The sequence below is a fragment of the Alosa pseudoharengus genome, unplaced genomic scaffold (genome assembly GCF_046254945.1).
Source record: "Alosa pseudoharengus isolate Yale_2024_CS ecotype anadromous, Long Island Sound unplaced genomic scaffold, YU_APseudo_1.1 YU_APseudo_1.1_scf_9, whole genome shotgun sequence".
Taxonomy (NCBI): Eukaryota; Metazoa; Chordata; class Actinopteri; order Clupeiformes; family Clupeidae; genus Alosa; species Alosa pseudoharengus.
In genome coordinates this window covers 39,597,757-39,622,413 of record NW_027468881.1, presented here as the reverse complement: position 1 = coordinate 39,622,413, position 24,657 = coordinate 39,597,757, and the positions used below count along the sequence as shown (strand labels likewise).

At 45.1% G+C, this 24,657-nt stretch overlaps 1 protein-coding gene across 1 annotated transcript in view; it reads left to right on the top strand.

The window, feature by feature from the left end:
* cep104 (centrosomal protein 104) overlaps positions 1-24,657 on the top strand; it is a 124,787-nt gene that overhangs the window by 90,427 nt on the left and 9,703 nt on the right. The window contains exons 18-20 of the mRNA XM_076277304.1: positions 636-744; positions 2,881-3,019; positions 3,593-3,660. Of these exons, the coding sequence (XP_076133419.1) occupies positions 636-744; positions 2,881-3,019; positions 3,593-3,660 (316 nt within the window). The remainder of the gene's footprint in view (positions 1-635; positions 745-2,880; positions 3,020-3,592; positions 3,661-24,657) is intronic.

Here is a 24,657-nt window from a genome sequence, read left to right as displayed (position 1 = left end):
CGTCTGTTAAAATAAAGGTCCAATATTAGATCTGATAAGGTGCCATTTTAAATAGTTTTTTTAATGCTGATGATAAGCGATATTTAGAAACAGCCTTGTTTTCAATATTTTATCATTGTGTGGTTATTGAGCTCATGAGCTGAACGTAGAAGTAAATTGTATTCTGTGTGTGTGTTTTCAGTCTGTGTGTGTGTGTGTTTTCAGTCTGTGTATATTATGTGTGTGTGTGTGTTTTCATTTTGTGTATATCCTGTGTGTGTGTGTGTGTGTGTGTGCGTTTTCAGTCTGTGTATATTATGTGTGTGTGTGTGTGTTTTCAGTCTGTATATTGTGTGTGTGTGTGTTTTCAGTCTGTGTATATTCTGTATGTGTGTGTGTTTTCATTTTGTGTATATCCTGTGTGTGTGTGTGTGTGTGTGTGTGTGTGTGTGTGTGTGTGTTTTAGTCTGTGCATATTATGTGTGTGTGTGTGTTTTCAGTCTGTGTATATTATGTGTGTGTGTGTGTGTGTGTGTTTTCAGTCTGTGTATATTATGTGTGTGTGTGTGTGTTTTCAGTCTGTGCATATTATGTGTGTGTGTGTGTGTGTGTTTTCAGTCTGTGTATATTATGTGTGTGTGTGTGTGTGTTTTCAGTCTGTGTATATTCTGCGGGGAGAAGGACGAGTCGTTCACAGAGGAGGGTCTGGACCTGCACTACTGGAAGCACTGTCCCATGCTCAAACGCTGTGTCCAGTGCAGACAGGTACACACACACACATACACACACACACACACACACACACACACACACACACACACACACACACACACACAGCACTGTCCCATGCTCAAACGCTGTGTCCAGTGCAGACAGGTACACACACACACACACACACACACACACACACAGCACTGTCCCATGCTCAAACGCTGTGTCCAGTGCAGACAGGTACACGTACACACACACACACACACACACACACACACACACATACACACGCACACACACAGAGCACTGTCCCATGCTCAAACGCTGTGTCCAGTGCAGACAGGTACACACACACACACACACACACACACACACACACACACACACACACACACACACAGCACTGTCCCATGCTCAAACGCTGTGTCCAGTGCAGACAGGTACACACACACACACACACACACACACACACACACACACACACACACACAGCACTGTCCCATGCTCAAACGCTGTGTCCAGTGCAAACAGGTACAAACACACACACACACACACACACAGCACTGTCCCATGCTCAAACGCTGTGTCCAGTGCAGACAGGTACACACACACACACACACACACACACACACACACACACACACACACACACACACACACACACACACAGCACTGTCCCATGCTCAAACGCTGTGTCCAGTGCAGACAGGTACACACACACACACACACACACACACACAGCACTGTCCCATGCTCAAACGCTGTGTCCAGTGCAAACAGGTACACACACACACACACACACACACACACACACACAGCACTGTCCCATGCTCAAACGCTGTGTCCAGTGCAAACAGGTACACGCACACACACACAAACACACACACAGCACTGTCCCATGCTCAAACGCTGTGTCCAGTGCAGACAGCTACACACACACACACACACACACTGGAAGCACTGTCCCATGCTCAAACACTGTGTGCAGTGTATGGCTGAAATGATTCATCGAGTTACTCGAATAACTCAATTACAAAAATTACTTGAGTAAAAAATTCTGCCTCGAAGCCTCGTTAAATTCCTATGACGCGCACTATATACGCAGGGATCTGATTGTTCCACAAGGACCGTTGTTCAGGAAGCACACCACTAGCGCGATACATTATCTGAACCGAAAACATCCACTCCATGCTGTTTCAACAAGCGTCGCTGAAACAATCAAAGGATCAATAAAGTATCTATCAATCTATCTATCTACGTAGCCTATTGATGTTCGCTGATTTTAATCGCATACTGTATTTGTAGCGATGTCGTGATATGATGTTTAGCTTTGATGTTTTTAAGTAGTAAACTTCACGTTCAATTGCAAGAGAGTAGGCTATGCCTAAAAAGAACCCCTTCTTCACATACACACATGCATGCACCCTCATCTTCCCTCAACCGCACGCGTGCACAGACACACAGGTTGCTAGGTTACCATAGCAAATAGGCTCACCCCAGAAATTATTTGTTAGTAGCCTAATGGTAAATGCTGCAGGTGTAGAAATCTACATAAAACAGATATTTACTTCTAGATTAGGTCTAGGTTACAGCATTAAACTTGTTGTGCATATTAATAAATTAAATTGCTTTCCCTCTTCTCCCTCACAGCACTTCACAACATAGTATGGACAGCTTTGTTCGCCCAGCTAAGTCATGCACAAGAGGCTGCAATTTTACAGAGAGCATTTTGAACATTATTTAATTGTTGGCACTGGCACTTATAAACACTAAATGGGTAAATTGCAATAAATGGGCTTTGTTTTGGAGCCAAATGTTGGAGTTAGAATAAATATCTCTGTGCCAATTGCTTGATCATTTTACAGCCACACCATTTTCATTTTGCATTATTTGTTTTGGTTGTTTAAAAATGCAAAAAAAAAAGATCTGATTAATCGATCGATAAAGTGCTAGATTAATCGATTACAAAAAGAATCGATAGCTGCAGCCCTAGTGCAGTGCAAACAGGTACACACCACACACACACACACACACATCGCTCATACACACAGTACCTACACAAACACAAACACACACTGCTCACACAAGAAACGCACACACATACAGGTCACACATACACACACATACACACATAGGCCTCAGTCAGTAGAAGAGCCGAGTGTTAGTGTGTGTGTTGTGTGTGTCCCTGAGGTGGTGGAGATCTCCAGTCTGACTGACCACCTGCTGACGGAGTGTGAGAGCAGGGGTGTGTTCATGCAGTGTGCGCTCTGTTCAGAGGCAATACACAAGGACCACCTGGGGGACCACGCACAGAGCCCCACCTGCAAACGTAAGTGTGTGTGTGTGTGTGTGCGTGTGTCTGTGTGTGTCTGTGTGTGTGTGTGTGTGTCTGTGTGTGCAAGTGTCTGTGTGTGTCTGTGTGTGTGTGTGTGTCTGTGTGTGCGTGTGTGTGTGTGTGTCTGTGTGTGCGTGTGTCTGTGTGTGTGTGTGTGTGCGTGTGTCTGTGTGTGTGTGTGTGTGTGTGTGTGTCTGTGTCTGTGTGTGCGTGTGTCTGTGTGTGTGTGTGTGTGTGTGTGTGTGTGTGTCTGTGTGTGTCTGTGTCTGTGTCTGTGTGTGTCTGTGTCTGTGTGTGTGTGTGTGTGTGTCTGTGTGTGTCTGTGTGTGTGTGTGTGTGTGTGTGTGTGTGTGTGTATGCGCGGGCGTGCGTGAGTGAGTGTGTGTGTGTGTGTGTGTGTGTGTGTGTGTGTGTGTGTGTGTGTGTGTGTGTGTGTGTGTGCATGCGCGGGCATGCGTGAGTGAGTGTGTGTGTGAGTGTGTGTGTGAGTCTGTGTGTGTGTGTGTGTACCGCTGAAAGGAAGTGTGTGCTCTCTGACCTTCACTGACATTCCTCCTGCCTCCCCAGCTCCTGTTTCGGGAAAAAAGTGCAACCATTGTCCCCTGTGCCACGAGAACTTCTCACCGGGAGAGGAGGTGAGGTTCTGCTGGGAGCACGAGAACGCAGAACAGCATAGAACACAAAACCTGTTCTATCTGTGTGTCTTTCTAAACTTAGAGTGAACGATGGATAGGCCAGAGAGAGAAGGCAAACTAGCCCCCACATATGCAAGACTGAAGCACAGCCATTTGAAAAGAGTTAGAAGTAAGAGTTCCTGCTCAGTTTAGAGTTGAATGCACTGTTTTAAAGAGTCAGAAGTAAGAGTTCCTGCTCAGTTTAGAGTTGAATGCACTGTTTTAAAGAGTCAGAAGTAAGAGTTCCTGCTCAGTTTAGAGTTGAATGCTTATTTAATGTTTTACTGGGTTGCGTGGAACTCCTCAAGCGCACAGCTGTCAATCAAGGGCAGGTTCAGAGAACACATCTGGTAATACACTCATTACATCTCTTACAGCAGGTGTGTGTGTGTGTGTGTGTGCGCACGCGCCCTGGAGGGCTTAGTTGATGTCCAACTCCTTGTGTGTAAAAGTCTGAGACCCTCCTACTCTAAGGAGTCACTGTGTTGCTTTTTCATCAGAGGGACTGTTGATGCTATGCACGCACGCACACACACACACACACACACACACACACATACACACACACACACACCAGAGACACACAGAGACAGAGAGAGAGAGAGATTAGAACCCTTGTCGTCTTTCCTAGTGTTTGCTGTCTGTGATTACGCACCAGGTGTGTAACCTGAGTAAGGTGTACGCGCAGCGTGAGACTCAAACAGGTGTTGTGAGTCCACTCTCTCTCTCTCCCTCTCTCCCTCCCTCCCTCTCTCTCTCCCCCTCTCTCTCTCCCTCTCTCCCTCTCTCTCTCTCTCTCTCTCTTTCTTCCTCTCTTTGTCTCTCTCTCCTTCTCTCTCTCTCTCCCTCTCTCTCTCCCTCTCTCTCTCCCTCTCTCTCTCTCCCCCTCTCTCTCTCCCTCTCTCCCTCTCTCTCTCTCTTTCTTCCTCTCTTTGTCTCTCTCTCCTTCTCTCTCTCTCTCCCTCTCTCTCTCCCTCTCTCTCTCCCTCTCTCTCTCTCCCCCTCTCTCTCTCTCCTTCTCTCTCTATCTCTCCCTCTCTCTCTCTCTCTCCTTCTCTCTTTGTCTCTATCTCCCTTTCTCTCTCTCTCTCTCCCTCTCTCTCTCCCTCTCTCTCTCTCTCTCCTTCTCTCTTTGTCTATCTCCCTTTCTCTCTCCCTTTCTCTATCTCTCCCTCTCCCCCTCTCTCTCTCTCTCTCTCTATCTCTCTCTCTCCTTCTCTCCCCCTCTCTCTCTCTCTCTCTCTCTCTCCTTCTCTCTCTCTCTCTCTCTCTCTCTCTCTCTCTCTCTCTGTGCCCCAGCTCTGTGCTGTGTGAATGAGGAAGCTATTCCGTCCCTACTGACCTCTTATCAGAGACTCACTCTGGTGTGTCAGAGGGATATCTGATTAGATTTCACCAATTTACAAAGACATCGCACAAACAAATACTTCTGTAAACACATTCACACACACACACACACACACATAAACACACACACACACACGCTCAATACACACAATCAAACCACACACACACACAATACACACAAACACACACACACAAACACACAAAGGGCTGCCTCAGGCAAAGGTTAAATAGCTGCTGGAGCTTTGTGTGATTGAATACAGTGTGATGTAACACTATAGACCTGTGATTCAATTTATGGGTGCCACACACACACACACACACACACACGCACACACACACGGGTGCCAGTCTCACCCTCATGAGTGTGTAGTGTGTGTTGTGTCCTGCGCGTCTCTCAGGAGAACGTGGAGTAATTCTACCCTGTACATGCAGCACGCTGGTAAAAAGTTCAATAAAATTCACTGAGCATCGGACAGCTGTGGCCAAATTTAACAGCCTCGTTAAAAACAGCTACATTCAGGTAGTCATGACAACCCTGTCTGAAGGGAGAGGAGTTTCTTTAGAAGCTGCTCTGTTCGAGAATTGTAGATGTGTCAAAATGTAGAATTTCGTAAAAACATCAACGGGCACCTAAAAACTGACCACTTCTTTTTGGACCTGAGTTTCTCACAACACATGTTTGGCATGTCCCACCTCCTTTGGTTAATTGAAAACTTGTGAAAGTTTAAGCAAATGACAGAGACTGTGTTTGCTCCTTAGCAGAAAGGAATTTTGAAAATGTGTGTGAAGTCTAAGGGGCGTGTACTTTTCTGTCTGCGCTTCAACCCCATTGTTTAAAATTCCCACCCCCTCGTCTTCTCAAAGATTAGCCATGCCCACTCTAGCTTCCTCGCACTGCAGCTGGTCATCAGAGGAGCTGATATTGGTTCCATGTTCTCCAGAGAAGAGCTGATATTGGTTCCATGTTCTCCGGAGAAGGGCTGATATTGGTTCCATGTTCTCCAGAGAAGAGCTGATATTGGTTCCATGTTCTCCAGAGATGGTCTGGTATTGGTTCCATGTTCTTCAGAGATGGGCTGGTATTGGTTCCATGTTCTCCAGAGATGGTCTGGTATTGGTTCCATGTTCTTCAGAGATGGGCTGTGTTGCGTTTTGTGTCCACTCTGGTGTCAACGGGGCTCCCGTAACACAGTAGAGATCGCTACTCCTGTAGGTGTGGGTGCGCTCGTCTTCGGACTGTGAGGATTTCACAGGGTAAAAGAGGAGGTATGCGTTTTGTGACTACTCTGGTGTCTAAAGGGATTCCCTTTAACACAGTAGAGATCGCTACTCCTGTAGGTGTGGGTGCGCTCGTCTTCGGACTGTGAGGATTTCACAGGGTAAAAGAGGAAGTATCTTTCAGTGTATGTGTCTCATGCGAGGGCCCCTTTTCAACGGGTTTAGGATGTACGATAGGGTTGACTTTGTTGAGAGGTTTTCTCTATCTGAATCAAATTCCCTAATTTGGGGTTTGGGGGCTAAGGAAGGTGGACTACTTCAGAGTCACTTTCTATCTCTTAGTCGCTGTTCCCTATTCCCTTGGTTCGTACTTCAATATGTGGTTAACTTCACTAAAAGAGGAAGGAATTCAGAGCTGTATTTGCAAGAGTTGTTTGTCATCAAAATCTGAGAGAGGTCAAAAACTCACTACAGACGTTCGTCTGGCCGTCCAGATTTCAGAGAAAATCAACTACCCTATTATTTGGGGATTCTTGTCAAAATTAAATCAAAGCTCCTTTTTATGACAATTCTTGTAACATATAAGCACTTCAATTGACCACAACGGATCTATAACCGTTTAAGTCCTATCTCTAAATACACATGTATTTATCAGACAGATTTCCGTATCCTCGCTTGGGTGTGTGATGTGCGTTTAGACCACAACGGGTCCTAGACCTTAGTTTCACAAACAATTTTTCACAACAAATAAATTTGCTAACAAAGCCTATTCAGTTTTTTGTCTGCCCTGGAGCATAGGACTTTCCTTCCTAAATGCCTGGCTGAGTTCTCTACTCCTGTGCGTGTCAGTGCGTGCGCAGTATATTTTTTGCCCATATACAGTGTCTTAGAAAGTAGCCCTCAAACGGACGCTTACTCACCCGGAGCGAAGATTTTTGGGGCAGAGCCCCTGTTGCAAGGCGTCCGGGGTTCTCAGCAACACAGGAGAGGCAGAAAAATACGAGAAAACGCTAGACGGTCTTTTTACAAACCCCTAATCAAAGGTTAGGATTTTGACTTTTATTAAATACAAATAAAAAATACAAGGAATACAAACTTGTCTAAGTCTAAAGGCTAAATGCTCGGTCCAAAGAAAAAAGAAGATCAAAAAGCCCTGAACAAGGGGCCGTTCTCTTTTTATACCCCTCTCGGTCAGATAGAACATGTCCAAATTTGGTATTGTGTCTTGCCATGAAATATTGGTTCTGCTTTTTTGTTTTTGTTTGGTTGCCAGTCAGCTTTTTGTTTTGCTGACAAACAGTTTCTTACAGCTGGTACATTATGTTCTTACATTCTGTCTTTACATTTTGTTCAAAGCACATCTCATTTAGCATACAGTAACACACTTTAATTCTAACACAACCTTTTCATATCTAAGCAAACACATTTTATGTAGCAAAACATTTTAAGTTTTATAAGCAAACTTTCTTATATATATTTAAGAAAAAACACTCTTTAAGTTTAAGCAAAATCATAACCGATTATTCTAAAAAAAAAAAACAATTTATGCTTTTAATTAAGAAAACACACTTAAATTCTAAACTTCTAAGTTTTTAAACATTATAAGTCTAACTTGTTTCACACTGGTTGTCTATCATTATCTTGCAGCATTTGCACATTTTTATTCGTTTTAGAGCAAGCTGGATTTAAGCAGTTATATGACTAAAAATCTTTTAATAGTAAATCATGAGTTTGATTATTAATTATTATCACATCTTCACATTTGTATAGTCACGCTACACCCTCCGCTTGGAGATGTGATAATCCTGGTCCTGGCGGTCACGACGATCCGGTCGGTCCCGTTGGTCAGGGGGAAAATCCACCAGAGGCTTTGTGTTGTGCCGTCTGCTCGTCTGGCTGGGGTCGAGGATGATGATGGCATGTGGGTCCATCACCTCCGGCCTGTCGTGCTTGCACCATCCTGCATTCTCGATGTCTTGTCTTGTGATGGGTCTATGTAATCTAAGGCATCGGCAGCGGTGACCCGCTCCAATAATCTTGCCATAAAGACAGTAGGGGTTGCCGTATATGCACTCAGGCATGTAGCTCCCCACAAATTCCCGAGTCCAAGGGTCCACTAGGACCTCTTCCGGCTTGCAAACAGCACCCCAGAACGCCCCTGTCCTGTATCTATAAATTCTTACGGACACTGAACGTATACTGGTTCCGTCTTGTATGTTAACCTCTTTCCGTCCTTCTCTATTGAAAATCAGAACAGAATTTTGATGCATTTCCTGTCGTTTCTTTTGAGTCCAATTGGCCTCAAGCCAAGAGACTCCCTCAATTCCGGGTTTCATGTGGGATATCATTTTCCAGTTGTTCGGATCTTTCAAGGCCCTAATGGTCAGTTTGTGTGTTCTATGTTCTTCATCTGCCCATAGGTAACACCTTCTCATTTCTCTCGCTTCAATAGGACTCAGTTCTCCTCTCACAGGCTCAGCCCGTGCTGTAGAGGTTAAACTGTGTCTTCTAATTGTTGCATGTACAGGAATCGCCTGTTCTTCTATCTCCATCATGTCTGCAGTCTGTACAGACTCATTTTGCACTACGATAGTCATAGGTTGATTCATATTAGCTTGCATCATAGTTTCTCCCTCCGCCTCCACCATTGGAGCGTATCGGCCACTATTGCCATCAATTATGTTCACCCATTCTTGTACTGGGTGTGTTGCAGTATCTTGTCTGGTAACTAAATTGTTAACAGCAATGGATTCATCAAGGAAAGTGCTATAAAAGCTAATATTGAATTTCTGTGCCGTAGGGGGTTGATCAAATTCATCCCCTGCGTTATATTCAATGACTGGTTGTGAGGGGTCCATCTGTCTCTGAGCGGATCCAGGCCCTTCAGCCAAATCGGGGGACTGGTCACTATGGATGTCTACAAGGGTGCGTGGTCTGATCTTGTATTCTTTTCCCTTCTTCCTTTTCCCTGCCATGTCTTGTGAGTCACCGTTGTTAGGGGCTGGCCCTAGAGAGCGGCTTCTCTTTGGTGCACTGAAGATCCCAGCCTCTTGTTCCGTAGACCTGGCTTTTGTTTTATCCTATGATCATGTACATCATATAAAATGAATATTATTTCTATGTTCATGGTTCTTTGTTACTTTCATTTACCATCTCTGAATTTGAGGAGGTGTACGGGGAGTGGAAAAAGAGAAAAAATAATTAAATAAAATAAATGAATAAACAAAACAAAAATATGAAAAAGAAAAAAGGGGAAAAGGGTCTTATTCGATTCTCACAGAAGGCCATGGTGCCCTCTACCCAGGCCCAATTCTTGCTATTATGCAGGTGTTTGAGAAAAAAGTATAGTCGCCGGCCTTTCATTCCGCCGTTGGCTATAACGTCTCACTATTGGGGAGGACAGTCTGCTTTGGTTAGCCTTCCCTACGGTGTAATACACATATGCACACATAAGTATGCACACGGGTTGCTCCAGTACGTCAAGCACAGCACATGTTATTGTCAATCCTATAATCTGGGCGCCGATAAACAGTATCTCACCCTTGAGGTTGACTGTTTTCATAGTTGAGGCTATTGTGACAAAATACATCATCAATATCAACAAGTCTGTGGCCCCTATAATAAACGGGGCCCACCATGCTTCAGGGAAGTAATATTTCATCACATCATTTGTCAGCCCTATCAACATCATTATGGCATTAATGGTTGTCCAACCAGGGAGGCCTGTCTTTTTGACGCCTAAGCCCATGAAAACAATTGTTGCACTAGGTATAGTCTTGCCTAGTATGTACAGTCTGCCTAGATTAATTGCTGCATACAACGTACTTCCAATAAAGTAGTATATGAGGTTCGGCAGCAGAAAACACGTCATCATTGTTGAAATTAAAAAGGTGCCTACCGGCTGGGTCCCCACAGGGAAAGGAGTAGTCGAAGAGTTGGTGTTCAAAGAGTTGTCGGATAAATTCATTTTGTTTGCGGAGAATCAGGGGTCTTGTCTTAAAGTCTGATGATCTTGGAGTGATTTTTAGTCTAGCCCTTCTGCTCGTTTTATGTATCAGCAAAGGTCAGATTCACAGTTCATCTAGGGTGTCTTGGTTTGTGGTTTCGCTGAACCAGCCAGCTTACGCGACTGTTCAACTGTCACAGCAATACACATATTTGTCTGTCAGTTTTCCACGTACTTCCCTTTTTCTCTCTCATTGGTGTCTGAAGTGGCTATTTTATCTCTTAGTGGTTTGTTCTGTGATGATAATTTGAGTAGTAAGCAAGAGGATAATTTCACCAATACTACTACCATTACAATTCCAAACAGTATGAACAAAACGTATTTACCCGTTGCCCACAGGGTTGTTAATATTGGGAGTATAGTTTGATCAGAAATAGTGGAAAGGACTTCCCCGGCTGCCTTTAACACTGCTTTCCCTATTTTAGATGTGATTTGTCCAAACAGGGTAGAGAAAGTATAATCCCCTTTTCTCCATGCTTCTTGATGAGTCGGATAACATTGTCTGTGGGGTTTCATTTCCCATCTCCAAAATAGATTACCTTGTGGAAATGTGAAGTTAAGGTCCTTTACAGTGTCGGGTTGAAGGGCGCCTGAGTCCCCATAGTACCACTCTCTAACGGGAAGTCTGTGATAAAAGTTATCCACTGGGGAGTAGTCGCTTGCGCAATAGTATCGCCATTTAGCTAATGTTCCACCAATGATGACTTGATTTGGGGTTAGAGTAGGCCAGCTATCGGAGTCTCTTGCAAGGTTGTTGGCACTCTTTGCTCCTTCGGGTTTCCATTGTATTGTTGATTCTGCCTTCCACTCAAATTCTATCATGAACTGATATATGTTTCTCACTCTCAGGTTGGTGTTTTTCATGCGGGGAGAGGCTTTGGAGTTGGGGGGGCCTCCTTGATTCTGAAACCACAGTAAATTTCCTAATATGTCATTTGTGACAGATCTAGTCCCTATTGCACGTCTTTCCCACGCGGCAGCTAATCTCGCCGTCTCAGTGGGGGTGCTGTCATAATTGCACATAAAACGTCCGTTCTCAGATTTGTCCTCAGAGGTATCTTTTATCAGTATGTAGGGTATGGTTAACTCTGCGTAGCCCGTAGTCAGGGCTGCAAACTGATTGTTCATAAATTCTATGTTGATAGCATCGTGGCTGTCTGTGGCTCTCGCTTCCCCTTTTCTGGCACAACGTTGTACAGCATGGGTGTAATTGTCTCCTGGCCCTATGCTCCCTGTGAGGTGAGTCATCCACTCTGTGGTTGGGACTGTCCGTCTCTTCACCATTTCTTGTAGCTTTCTTGAAAAGTTGGGGTCTCTTGTGTCTATCTTACGGTTTGTGATAGAAACCTCACCAATCATTTCCTGTATGGCCCCCCAAGAGGACGATGTCCAATTTTCGTGGGCTCCTAATTCATCCCAGTCTGATCTGGGCCTCCCCTTCACTCGGAACTTGGGTAGTCTAGGGTGTTCCCAAAACTCAGTTTCGTTCACCTGTTCTGTCAGGCATTCAAAGAGTTCTTTTTCCCATTTTGCAAACCCTGGCTCTGACCCATTGGTACTTTCCCACCATCTCCTGACCTCCCGGTTATTAAAGTTAGGTACTTTTATGTACCACTCCCAATGTCTACCATCGAATGTCTCATGATGGAGGGTCTGTGCTGGGTTCACATTTATGTTGAGTTTTGGTGACAAAGTGTTAAATAGGGTCCAGTTAAAAAAATGCTTTTCCCTTAAGTTTATAGGGGTTAGGTCACAGTATTTGCATTGTGTCTTTGTAATTTTTTTCGCTGGTCTACTTTGCTGTTCAGGGGGTGGGTTGGGGCCATAAGCCACCGCTCTTTTTAATGAGTGGGCCTTTTCTGGTGTTGGTGTTTCTATTCTTTCCCAAATTCTTTTACCTAGTTGCTGTTTCTCAGTTTCTAGGGAGGGGGGATTAGAAACGGTGATTTCTTCTTGTTCCAGTGTTGTATTAGGAGGCATGTTGACTATCCTGGTCGGGATTTCTGGATATTCAGGTATATTACAGGTAATTTCTTCTTTAGTAGGGTGTTGTTGACATGAGCAGTTCTCGTATCTGAACGGTCCCGTTTTACTTATTTCTAAAGTCCAGGGGTCCATAGTTATTCCTTGTGCTATGAAGCTAGCACAGGTGAGAACAGTCAAGTTCACATATTGTCTTGTGCACTTTAAGATTATAGTAGCCCTGAGCTCTCGCTGTTCTCTAGTGTACAAGTCTCTGTTTACACTAATGCATGAGGAGTTAAGTTCAGGTGACTTTATTCTTTCAAATAGGTCTAAAAGTTTCATCCAATTCCATTGCTCATGCTGGAATTGATCATACCATGTAGGCTGATTAAGGGCCTCACATAGGGGCCTGTTATACTGGTTCCACTGATCGCTTTCACAGTTTAGTGAGTTTCTGCTTTCTCGTGGTTTGTAGCCTGTGACATGCGTTTCTGGCCTCAGCAGGCTTAACGCATTTTTTATTAGTTCTCTTTTATTTCTGACAAGCCTATATTGGTATTTGCCTGACAGTTGTCCAGACATGGGAATTGGTACATCGTCAAGTATTTTGTAACTGGTTACGATGAGGGGTGGTTGCTTGTCGGTCTGATAGCTTCTTATTTCTGGTTTTGATACTTTCCAGACAGTCTTCCTCACACTGACCCACGGCAACACCAGTATGGTGCTTACCATGATCATTATGAGTAAAAATCTTGTGAGTGAGCGGCACTTCCTGTTTTTCTTTTTAACTTTCTGTTGCCCTTTCACCCACTTTTGTGGTTTGATCGACCTTTGTCCTTCTACAGGTCTTCCAGGCTCACTTAAAGGTATTTCATCCTCTCCTTCCATAATCCTCCCCTGGGCCTGGAAGATAGGGGGGGGGGGGTTAGAAAAGCTTTCCTGTTTTCAATGTAACTAATATGCCACAACCCCTCGGGTTCGATTGGCTAGGGGAGCAATGTCATATATATAACATGAGAAGGAGCAAACCCTGCCATCCGGGGCTGCATACTTTGTGACATCAGCAGCTAATCTAATTTTCTGGCCATTGAACTTAATTTTCACCTGGCCTTTAAATGTGGTTTGGTTCACTACCACTCCAGGTCTGGTTCCCGTAGTGGCCCAGTCTATGATAGTAGGAGCACAAGTCGGGGGTTCAACAGGGCCTGATGTGGTGTCCCATTTGCACCACTGTTGTGAGATCCAGTATCCTAGGTCAACATCATTGTAAGGGGTCAACTTCCCCTTTCCTTGTTTAACCAAAACTTTCTCACTCTGGTTGTCTTGTGGTATTGTGCAGTATGCACGTCGTAAGTATTCACTAATGGCTGTGTCTGTGTAGCCAGTGTTATTCCGGGTGGCCAAAAACCCCACTTGCCAGTTCAGGGGCTTCAGATTGGGGTTGCACGGGATCAGGCCATAGAATCCCTTCTTACAACAGTCTCCAGTCATGATGTGATCCATTCTGCAGATGTTATAGAGTCTGCCCTGTCCATCCAGACAGGACATGCATAGAGTCAGCTTGCATGGCCCACTCAGTTCAATACTGTCACATTTTGCTTTGTAACTTCTCGGTTTGGGCAGGCTGCCCCTAAGTTTTCGTACACCCTTCCAGTGGAGCATGGTACACTCTACTCCACAGAGAGCACACTCTCCTGGTGTATAAGCTGTCCATCTGAGCGGTGCTTCAGCTGGGTCCGAGGGGTCACCTCGTCCCAGCTTGATCGAGCCCTCTCCTGTGGCTGAGACAATAAGCTGTCCGCGGGCAAGACACTTGGGCCTAAGTGTTGTGGGTGTTGTCATTTTCGTAAGCGTATGTGTGAGAGATGTACCCTGCCTGTTCTCGCTAAGGTCACCACGTTGTCTTCTACGTTCACTACGACGTCCCCCCCTTCGTTTGCGTGTTTGACACCTTGGCCTCTTGTCGCCTGTTGTCTGTTGACCCAGACTCTCTGTCCGATCTGTGGAACAGAACATGAGTGCTTAGGGTCGTTGTTTATGGGTGGTTTGTCGGTTACCGGGAGCTTAGGTTGTGATAAGTATTCATTTAATAACATCAGCTGCCTGGGCTTGTCCCAGTCTGCAGTCGAGTTTGATTTAATGTACTCCTTTGCCGATCTCACTCCGCGTTCCGCCAACCCATTTGTTTGTGGTTTGTATGCCATTGAGAATACTGCTTGGACGCCTATTTCTTCTAGTAATTCTAATACTATCTTGTTTTTGAAATGAGTGGCATTGTCCATTCTCAATGACAGTGGGTTTTTGTGTGTGAAGTATTGTGCAATACGATCTGCAATAACTCTTGCTGTCGCTGCTCTACATGGGTAAATCTTTGTGTCTCCCCCTGCATTGTCAGTAATAATTAGAAAATATTTATTTCCTAATGAAGTGGTAGGCAGGGGCCCCGCGATGTCAGCGGAGTAGCACTCCCCTGGCTTTTTAATGGCTATGGGGTACATCTTTCCCTTCGGAATGGGACCTCCTCCTTTGTTGGCACAGCTTTCGCAGTTGCTTTTTATTTTTCCAAATAGTGTGTTCAAACCTGCTATCTGTATTTTGTTTTTGGTCAACCAAGCACGAGTCCGCATCAGACCACTATGTCCTATTGCGTTGTGTATTTTGGTTAACACTCTCTCTCCTTCTCCTTTGGGGATGCATATAAACCCTTCTCTTTCCCATGCTTCAGGAAAAAGGAAAAACACATAATGCATTGCTTAGAATACCTGCCGCAGAGACCGGGTAGTCTGCCCTATCCTGCGCCAATCTGTCTACTTCTGCATTTCCTCTGTGTTCAAAGTCTTGTAGCTGTGTGTGGCTATTTACATGCTTCACCAGTATGTGTTTTTTCTTGCGTAGCTCAGCTATTATAGCCCATTCATGAGCGTGTTGGAGCTCTTTTCCTTTGTAGTTCTGAAACTCTCTCTGTTCCCAAAACTCCAAGTCCTCTGTAAATCCATTATAACAATACTGACTATCCGTCACTATTTGTATGATTTTTCTTTTTCTGGAGTCAGCCCAGGCTAACGCTTCTCTCAATGCGGTCACTTCACCTGTTTGTGCTGATCCTTCTACATAGCCTGACTTCTGATATAGGTGTTTCCCTTCAGGAGTTTTAGCTATTATGGCCCATTTGGCAAGGTTTTCATCAACTCGCTTCGAACCGTCAGTAAATATAACTGCTTGTGGTATCACTTCTGCTTTTGGCTTGTTCGTTTCTGGTATGGAGGATTTTGGTTTCTGGCATCTGAACTTGACTCTATGATCAGTCATCATGATTTGCCACTTCCCCCATCTAGAGGACAGAGCCCTGCTGCCCTGTACTGTGTCTTTTGATGCTTCTGATAGAAGAGTGTTTTGGGTCAAAAACAACACTTCAGGAGGGGATCCTAAATTAACAATTGTTGGATAAAATCGGAATGCTAGAGTCAGTAATTTCTCTTCCTCTGGGTATCGAGACTCGGCAGGGGACCAGGTCATAGACATCAACAAACAAGGTTTCTTGGATGAATAATTTCTGGCCTCTATCCAGCCACCTTTCTCGGAGATGTGTAAGTAAGCTTCTAATGGGGAAGTGAGTACTCTCTTTTCTAGCTCCAATGTATTGCCCTCACAATGTCTTTTTAGGTCATCAAGAGCCATCTTTTCATCGGGTCTTAAGGGGGAGTCCACGTGTTTTTTTCGCTTTCCCTTTTCCATCGCCCTGAGTCTTCCTTTGGCTGCATGCAAAGGGGCAGCATATTGGCTGTAGTTTGGTATGTGTGCTGATACGTATTCTAATTTTCCTAACAGTACTTCAAGGGCCTTCACCCCAGTGATCGGGTTGGCCCAGGCTCCTTCCATGTATCCTTCTAAGGGGGCCTTTCCTTCACTGGTTAATGCAAACCCTAAGTATTTGACCTTATGCTGTCCTATTTCACATTTCTTGAGTCCTATTTTCAGACCAGCTTCTTTCAGTTTCTGTATGACTTCTGCTAGGCAGTCTAGGTGTTCGTCTTCGCTGTCATGGGTGATATAAATATCGTCCACATATACCTGCACTTCCAGTCCCTCCAGGATCTTTTCCACTACTGTTTGGAATTGATTTGCGCTATTGCATAGCCCTTGGGGAAGTCTCCCCCACCTATATCCCTGTCCTTCAAATGTGAAACACGTTTTCAATGAACTGGACTCGTCTAGGGGTACGGACCAGTATCCGTTTGCCAGGTCGAGACATGTCTTGAACTTTTTGTTAGGTATTTGTGTCAGGGTTCTATAGGGGTTGATAAGGCTTCGTCTGTCTTTCACTGTTCTTCGATTCAATTCCCTAAGGTCGTGGACCATGCGCCACGTGCCGTCTGGTTTGGCTATTGCCTGAATAGGCATTGAACATGGGGGGTTGGGTTCGGGTATAATCACCTTCAAGGCCGTCAGTTCCTGTATTGTCTGACGTATTTCTTCTCTTGCATCTTTGTTTATTGGATATTGGCTTTCACACCCTGGCATTCCTCCCCTGATTGTATACACTTCTTTCACCAGCCCTACATCATTTTTAAACTCTGAATACAATCCTTGTTGTAATATTTCCCTCAATCGGTCAATGTTAGTTAGGTCAGTGTTCTCTATTATCCCTTCTAACACTTTGTCATTGTTGATTTCTTTCAACCATCCTATGTGTGGCAGGGCTTTGTCTAAATCTTTCAATCCTAACAGATTTTTCTTCCCTGAAATTCCCTGTAAGTCTCCTACAGCTCTATTTTGAGCCAAAGCTATGGTCCCATCGGCTAGCTGTATTTGTGTTTTTCCCTTAATTACTTTGCCATCGGTATCAGATATGACAGAAAGGTCAGCTCCAGTGTCGATTATGAATTTGGTTGTGGTTTTCCCTGTCTGCACATTAGCCTTGAGTCGGCCATCCTCTTCAAATCCTATTTTGTTCAATTTTGATAGGAGCGGTATTGTTGATCCCACTCTTTCTGTTTCATTCTCAGTCCGTCTCTCTGACTTGTGCTCATCTTGGCCCACTCCTCGGTGGGTACTCTTGGCCTTTTTGGGCGCTCTTGCCCCCCCATCGGGGGGGCTTTCACTAAAGGGGGGTCCTGCCTAGGGTTCTGGGTTTTTTGTGTCTCTGGTGGGAGCTGTTGGCTTTCATCATATCTGGCCACCCAACTTTTCTTTTGTTTCTGCTCTGCCCTATCTTGAGCGCGGGGCTCAGTGGTGAGAAGGGGGTGTTGTTTTATCTGGCTTGTATAGGTGGGCCGGACCCTACTGTCACTTTGTTGAGTTTGGGCTTGAGGTTTATTTTGGGTTTGTTTATCTTTTACTCGGGTAGCACTTGATCTCCTATCATATATGTATACATGTTGTTGTTTCTCTTCATTATTCCAGCATGGCCATCCTGCTGCTAGGGGCGCACCCCCTGGTACTCCATTCAGTAGCTTCTCTTGTTGTACTACGTTGGCACCTTTGTGTACCGCTGTTTTTATGGCCTGCTCTAGTGATATTTTCCTTTCTGCTACCTCCCTAACCAGGTTTTGAATTTGCTGGTCTATTTCATCTTCCCCTGGGGCCCGCTTGTGGGCTTTCACCAAGTCAAAGCACGTACTACCAGGAGGTACCCTAATGCCTTTGTTCACACTAAGAGCCAAGTTCATTGTCGGGTCCTGAAGCAACTCTTCTGGGAGTCCTGCATCTATACAGCCTTTTAGGTATACTGCATCTGATTGCCCTTCTCTACGTGGGGGGAGGAGACTGAGGAGTTTCACGCTGCTCATCCCTGACCCTATCAGCTGACTTTTCATAATCATTGAGGTGCCCAATGAAGGACATGGTGCAGGTTGGAATACAGGACTGTAGTTCTCAGGCTGTGCCCAGCTATTCCAGGTTGACTTTGAGGGGGGCAACATCCCAACTTCCTCTGCAGCTTTTTGTACATAGTATCTTTCTACAGACTTGTCTCTCCTATCACATCCCTGTCTGTAATAATCATATCCTGTAGCCAGCTGTGCTTCTTTCCACGTCTTGGTTATGCCGGGCAGGCCTAAAATCTCAAAGGATGATGGGGCTTGGTTAACTACTTCCCTCTCTTCTCGCGAGGCTTCATACCAAGAAATGTTTGGTCTGTGATTCTCAGTTTCCTCATACTGGTATGTCTGGGAAGTATTCAGTGGGCAGAAGGCCACACCCTCATTGGTTGACCATATAGGTGGCTTACATGGGGGGGCGTTGGTGTTCTGCATTTTATATGCTACTGGTTGTGATTTCTTATTTTCCCCTCTAATGTACTGTGCTCCATTGTTGGGTGGCGCAAATTGTATCACTTGGGGAGGCTGAATCAAGGGTGTTTCCTGCTCAGGGTGAGTTAGCATGGTGTGGTTCTTGTTGAACCCTGTGGGGGTGGAATTCTGTATCTGTGGCCCTTCATATTGCAGGACACTAGGGGTCTCTCTCGGCGGAGAGGGTCTGGGCGTTTGCAGCCTAGCCTTGAGTTTAATTCTGAGTCTGCCTCTCGGAGGCACAACTGGGGTGCTATATCTGAAATCCTCTTCTTGCTCTTTCACTTCCCCTTCTGTTGTGGTCGGAAGTGTGGTGGTAATCTGACAGGGCCTTGCTGAGCTGCTGGTGTATGCCTGTTTCATCAGGCTTTCCAGAAAGGCTTCATTTTCTTCTATGTCGACTAAGAACCTTATAGTCAGGTTACTTGTGGCTGTCCCCCATGGGTAAGCTACTGCTATAGCTGCAAATAAATCTCTTTGTTTGAGACCCACAAAGGTATTTTTCTGAGTACGCAGTCTTATGGTCACCATGGGGTCACTTTCATCTTCAGCATCTGCTATTGAGTATCTCATGGCAGTTGTGAAATCGTTCATTCTGGTGTTCTGTTTTATTCTCACTATTTGCACTGCAGAGTACCACTCCCTAAGTGCTCCTGGGGTGTTCAGTCTCACCATTTGCCCTGGTTTGGGTTCTCCTATGCTGATGGCCACCGTGCTGCGAGCTATACGGTATCTAGCTGAACCAAATGTTCGCCTTATTTCAGCTTCTTCTGGAGGGTCTGTCATAATGTCGACTTGTCTTAATATGGTTAAAGCTCCCATGATAACAGAGGGCACCTGATCTGGCGGTGCTGCTAAGAATATCATTTTTTCTCCCCCTATCATGGTCAAAATTCCTTCTCTTGCCCTAGGGGGATCTGGGAATTCAGGCTCTATTGAGTCTGTATTTGGGGCTGTGTTAGTCGTTTGAGCCGCCACAGGCTCTAATGCCGGAGCTAGAGTGTCTGGCTGTGGAGGCGTGAGGTCGGTTAACAAGGGTGCCGTAGGGGTGCTTGTCACACTACTCTGTGTCTCCTTTTGAATTGCAGGGGCTTGAGCCGTGGGTTTTCTTAATGCTGTATTTAGTCTTTGGAAGGCTGCTTCTGTGAACGCTACTACTACAAACTTTTTCCCTGAATTTAATAGTATTACGTTCCTGAGTGCTTCCGCTGCTGCTGTTGCATCATAACCGAAAACCCCATCACCAAATGGTGTGGTTATCATTGTCCCTGACGTCGCTAATACGGCTTTCTGCAGTAATGTTTGCAAGTATTGTACTTGCTGGTTGTGGTTCATTGTCCCATCATGAGCCTCATAAGCCACGTGTAGGACTGTGCTAACTTGTGGATCAGTTATGATTTTCTGTGTTACCACTGTTCCCGACTTCAGCGGGAGTTGGGGTAGTAAGAGGGCCCTATTATTTCGGGTCTCTTCACTCCATCGTCCTTGCACTGCAGCAGCTACTCCTGCTGAGTGAGACAGTTGGAGGTTTGCCGGGTTAAGGAATGTGCTCCTGTCAGTGCCGAAGTCTAAATCTAACACACTTCCTAGGATCAACCTGCAATTCTGTGTGGGATTAGATGTGTTTGTCGGTTGACGGAGTTGTCTCCTACCACCCGGGCTTTGATGGCGGGCTATGGCATCTCTTATTGCTTGCATGTTAAATGGTCTTTCTTGCTCGTCATCGGCATCTTCGGCATGATCTGTGTCATCCGTCCATTCACTATCTGCAGCTGCATTGGCCATGTCACCCTAGTCTCGGCTGTTTAAAAACTGTTCCTCTTTGTTAAGGGTTTGTAGGTGCGGTTCCTTGTGGGTAGTCGTCACTCCCCACTTCACTATGTGCTCTGAGCTCTCTTTCCGGATACAGTCAGTGACACCTAAGATATACCTTATCTACGGATACAGTCAGCCTCTGTCGGCTTCAGTGATCGACTTGGTTTGCCAGTAATTATATGGCCAGGATTTATAAGAGCCGGTACCTTATTGTCCTTCTTTGTCCTTTACTGGGCCGATTTGCGCCTGCGCTATTATTTTATCAAGACTTTCCTGCGCTTTTTTCGAGCTTCCAGATTCACCGGTGGCCTCTCCGGGTTTTATCTAAAGTGCTCTTCTGCCTGATCGTACCTTATATACACTCTTTCTGGGTATATTGGGTTCGGGCGCTTAGACTGTATAAGCCTACCCCATACACTCTTTCTGGGTATGTTGGGTTCTTGCGCTTAGGCTGTGTGGTCGTTCCCTATACTCTCGTGGGTATTTGGGTCCGAGCGCTCAGGCTAGTGTGGTGACTTGTCCGTCCAACTCAATCACTGCCTACACGTTGGGCGCCATGTTGCGTTTTGTGTCCACTCTGGTGTCAACGGGGCTCCCGTAACACAGTAGAGATCGCTACTCCTATAGGTGTGGGTGCGCTCGTCTTCGGACTGTGAGGATTTCACAGGGTAAAAGAGGAGGTATGCGTTTTGTGACTACTCTGGTGTCTAAAGGGATTCCCTTTAACACAGTAGAGATCGCTACTCCTGTAGGTGTGGGTGCGCTCGTCTTCGGACTGTGAGGATTTCACAGGGTAAAAGAGGAAGTATCTTTCAGTGTATGTGTCTCATGCGAGGGCCCCTTTTCAACGGGTTTAGGATGTACGATAGGGTTGACTTTGTTGAGAGGTTTTCTCTATCTGAATCAAATTCCCTAATTTGGGGTTTGGGGGCTAAGGAAGGTGGACTACTTCAGAGTCACTTTCTATCTCTTAGTCGCTGTTCCCTATTCCCTTGGTTCGTACTTCAATATGTGGTTAACTTCACTAAAAGAGGAAGGAATTCAGAGCTGTATTTGCAAGAGTTGTTTGTCATCAAAATCTGAGAGAGGTCAAAAACTCACTACAGACGTTCGTCTGGCCGTCCAGATTTCAGAGAAAATCAACTACCCTATTATTTGGGGATTCTTGTCAAAATTAAATCAAAGCTCCTTTTTATGACAATTCTTGTAACATATAAGCACTTCAATTGACCACAACGGATCTATAACCGTTTAAGTCCTATCTCTAAATACACATGTATTTATCAGACAGATTTCCGTATCCTCGCTTGGGTGTGTGATGTGCGTTTAGACCACAACGGGTCCTAGACCTTAGTTTCACAAACAATTTTTCACAACAAATAAATTTGCTAACAAAGCCTATTCAGTTTTTTGTCTGCCCTGGAGCATAGGACTTTCCTTCCTAAATGCCTGGCTGAGTTCTCTACTCCTGTGCGTGTCAGTGCGTGCGCAGTATATTTTTTGCCCATATACAGTGTCTTAGAAAGTAGCCCTCAAACGGACGCTTACTCACCCGGAGCGAAGATTTTTGGGGCAGAGCCCCTGTTGCAAGGCGTCCGGGGTTCTCAGCAACACAGGAGAGGCAGAAAAATACGAGAAAACGCTAGACGGTCTTTTTACAAACCCCTAATCAAAGGTTAGGATTTTGACTTTTATTAAATACAAATAAAAAATACAAGGAATACAAACTTGTCTAAGTCTAAAGGCTAAATGCTCGGTCCAAAGAAAAAAGAAGATCAAAAAGCCCTGAACAAGGGGCCGTTCTCTTTTTATACCCCTCTCGGTCAGATAGAACATGTCCAAATTTGGTATTGTGTCTTGCCATGAAATATTGGTTCTGCTTTTTTGTTTTTGTTTGGTTGCCAGTCAGCTTTTTGTTTTGCTGACAAACAGTTTCTTACAGCTGGTACATTATGTTCTTACATTCTGTCTTTACATTTTGTTCAAAGCACATCTCATTTAGCATACAGTAACACACTTTAATTCTAACACAACCTTTTCATATCTAAGCAAACACATTTTATGTAGCAAAACATTTTAAGTTTTATAAGCAAACTTTCTTATATATATTTAAGAAAAAACACTCTTTAAGTTTAAGCAAAATCATAACCGATTATTCTAAAAAAAAAAAACAATTTATGCTTTTAATTAAGAAAACACACTTAAATTCTAAACTTCTAAGTTTTTAAACATTATAAGTCTAACTTGTTTCACACTGGTTGTCTATCATTATCTTGCAGCATTTGCACATTTTTATTCGTTTTAGAGCAAGCTGGATTTAAGCAGTTATATGACTAAAAATCTTTTAATAGTAAATCATGAGTTTGATTATTAATTATTATCACATCTTCACATTTGTATAGTCACGCTACAGCTGGTATTCATGCATTTTATCCACATTGAGGCCCCGTTTACACAAAGGGAAGACGCAGGTATTTACACAAAAACCCTGTTTTTATAACAGAAAACGATTATTTCTAAAAACTCCAGCCTCCACATGCAGCAGACTCAGCAAAGCCAGCAGAGCTGCCTTCACATGCAGCAGACTCAGCAAAGCCAGCAGAGCTGCCTTCACATGCAGCAGATTCAGCAAACCCAGCAGAGCTGCCTTCACATGCTTCACTTCTAGCAGATTCTGTATAGAGTCATCTGGAGCTGCCTTCACACGCAGCAGATTCTGTATAGAGCTGCCTTCACATGCAGCAGATTCTGTATAGAGCTGCCTTCACACGCAGCAGATTCTGTATAGAGCTGCTTTCACATGCAGCAGATTCTGTATATAGAGCTGCCTTCACACGCAGCAGATTCTGTATAGAGCTGCTTTCACATGCAGCAGATTCTGTATATAGAGCTGCCTTCACACGCAGCAGATTCTGTATAGAGCTGCCTTCACACGCAGTAGATTCTGTATAGAGCTGCCGTCACACGCAGCAGATTCTGTATATAGAGCTGCCTTCACACGCAGCAGATTCTGTATAGAGCTGCCTTCACACGCAGCAGATTCTGTATATAGAGCTGCCTTCACACGCAGCAGATTCTGTATAGAGCTGCCTTCACACGCAGCAGATTCTGTATATAGAGCTGCCTTCACACGCAGCAGATTCTGTATAGAGCTGCCTTCACACGCAGCAGATTCTGTATAGAGCTGCCTTCACACGCAGCAGATTCTGTATATAGAGCTGCCTTCACACGCAGCAGATTCTGTATATAGAGCTACCTTCACACGCAGCAGATTCTGTATAGAGCTGCCTTCACACGCAGCAGATTCTGTATATAGAGCTGCCTTCACACGCAGCAGATTCTGTATAGAGTATAAAGTCATGTGGAGCTGGTGGAGTAGATTTCCTGTTGGCGGTTGGTCCTGATTTAAGTGTTCTACTGGTCTTAGGCCGTGTGTGTGTGTGTGTGTGTGTGTGTTTTGCTTGGACCTGCTCCACTGTTTGTGTTTAAGTGCGTCAGTGGCATCGGAGAACTCGGCCCGCACGGAGAAGCGGTCAGGCAAGGCTGGTAATGAGTTTGAAACGCGCCCAGAATCTGACGTAGAGACGCGTGACTTGGCGGCTGGTAATGAGTTTGAAACGCGCCCAGAGTCTGACGCTGGTGATGTAGTCAGAAGCATGTGCAACGCTGGCATGTGCATCTGGAGGGACCCTGGTCACTGCGCTCTACCCTACGCAGAGGAAAGGCCAGGAAGGCCAGTGAAGGCCAGGAAGGCCAGTGAAGGCCAGGAAGGCCAGTGAAGGCCAGTGAAGGCCAGGAAAGGCCAGGAAGGCCAGTGAAGGCCAGTGAAGGCCAGTGAAGGCCAGGAAGGCCAGTGAAGGCCAGTGAAGGCCAGTGAAGGCCAGGAAGGCCAGTGAAGGCCAGTGAAGGCCAGGAAGGCCAGTGAAGGCCAGTGAAGGCCAGGAAGGCCAGTGAAGGCCAGTGAAGGCCAGTGAAGGCCAGGGAAAGTGTCCGCCGCTCCCAGGCTGCCTGTGCTGCAGTTTGTCTTGATCGCTCAAACGCTGGTGTCAACTCTGACATCACGTTTCCAAAACCGTTAACACAGCTACTCTCATGCAGCATACGCACAACTTGCCTTCAAACAACACATCCTGTCGTCAAATCACTGCGTGATTTCAATCAATCATTATACACTGGACAACAAAATGCAAAATCTAGTTCTCAAAATGAGCGTTTTTGCTGTCTGTTACATTTCTTTCTCATTTTCTGGTATCAGAAAAAAACTGTAAAAAGACTAAATGTACTGAATAAAAAAGAATTGTATTCATTCCTCCCAAG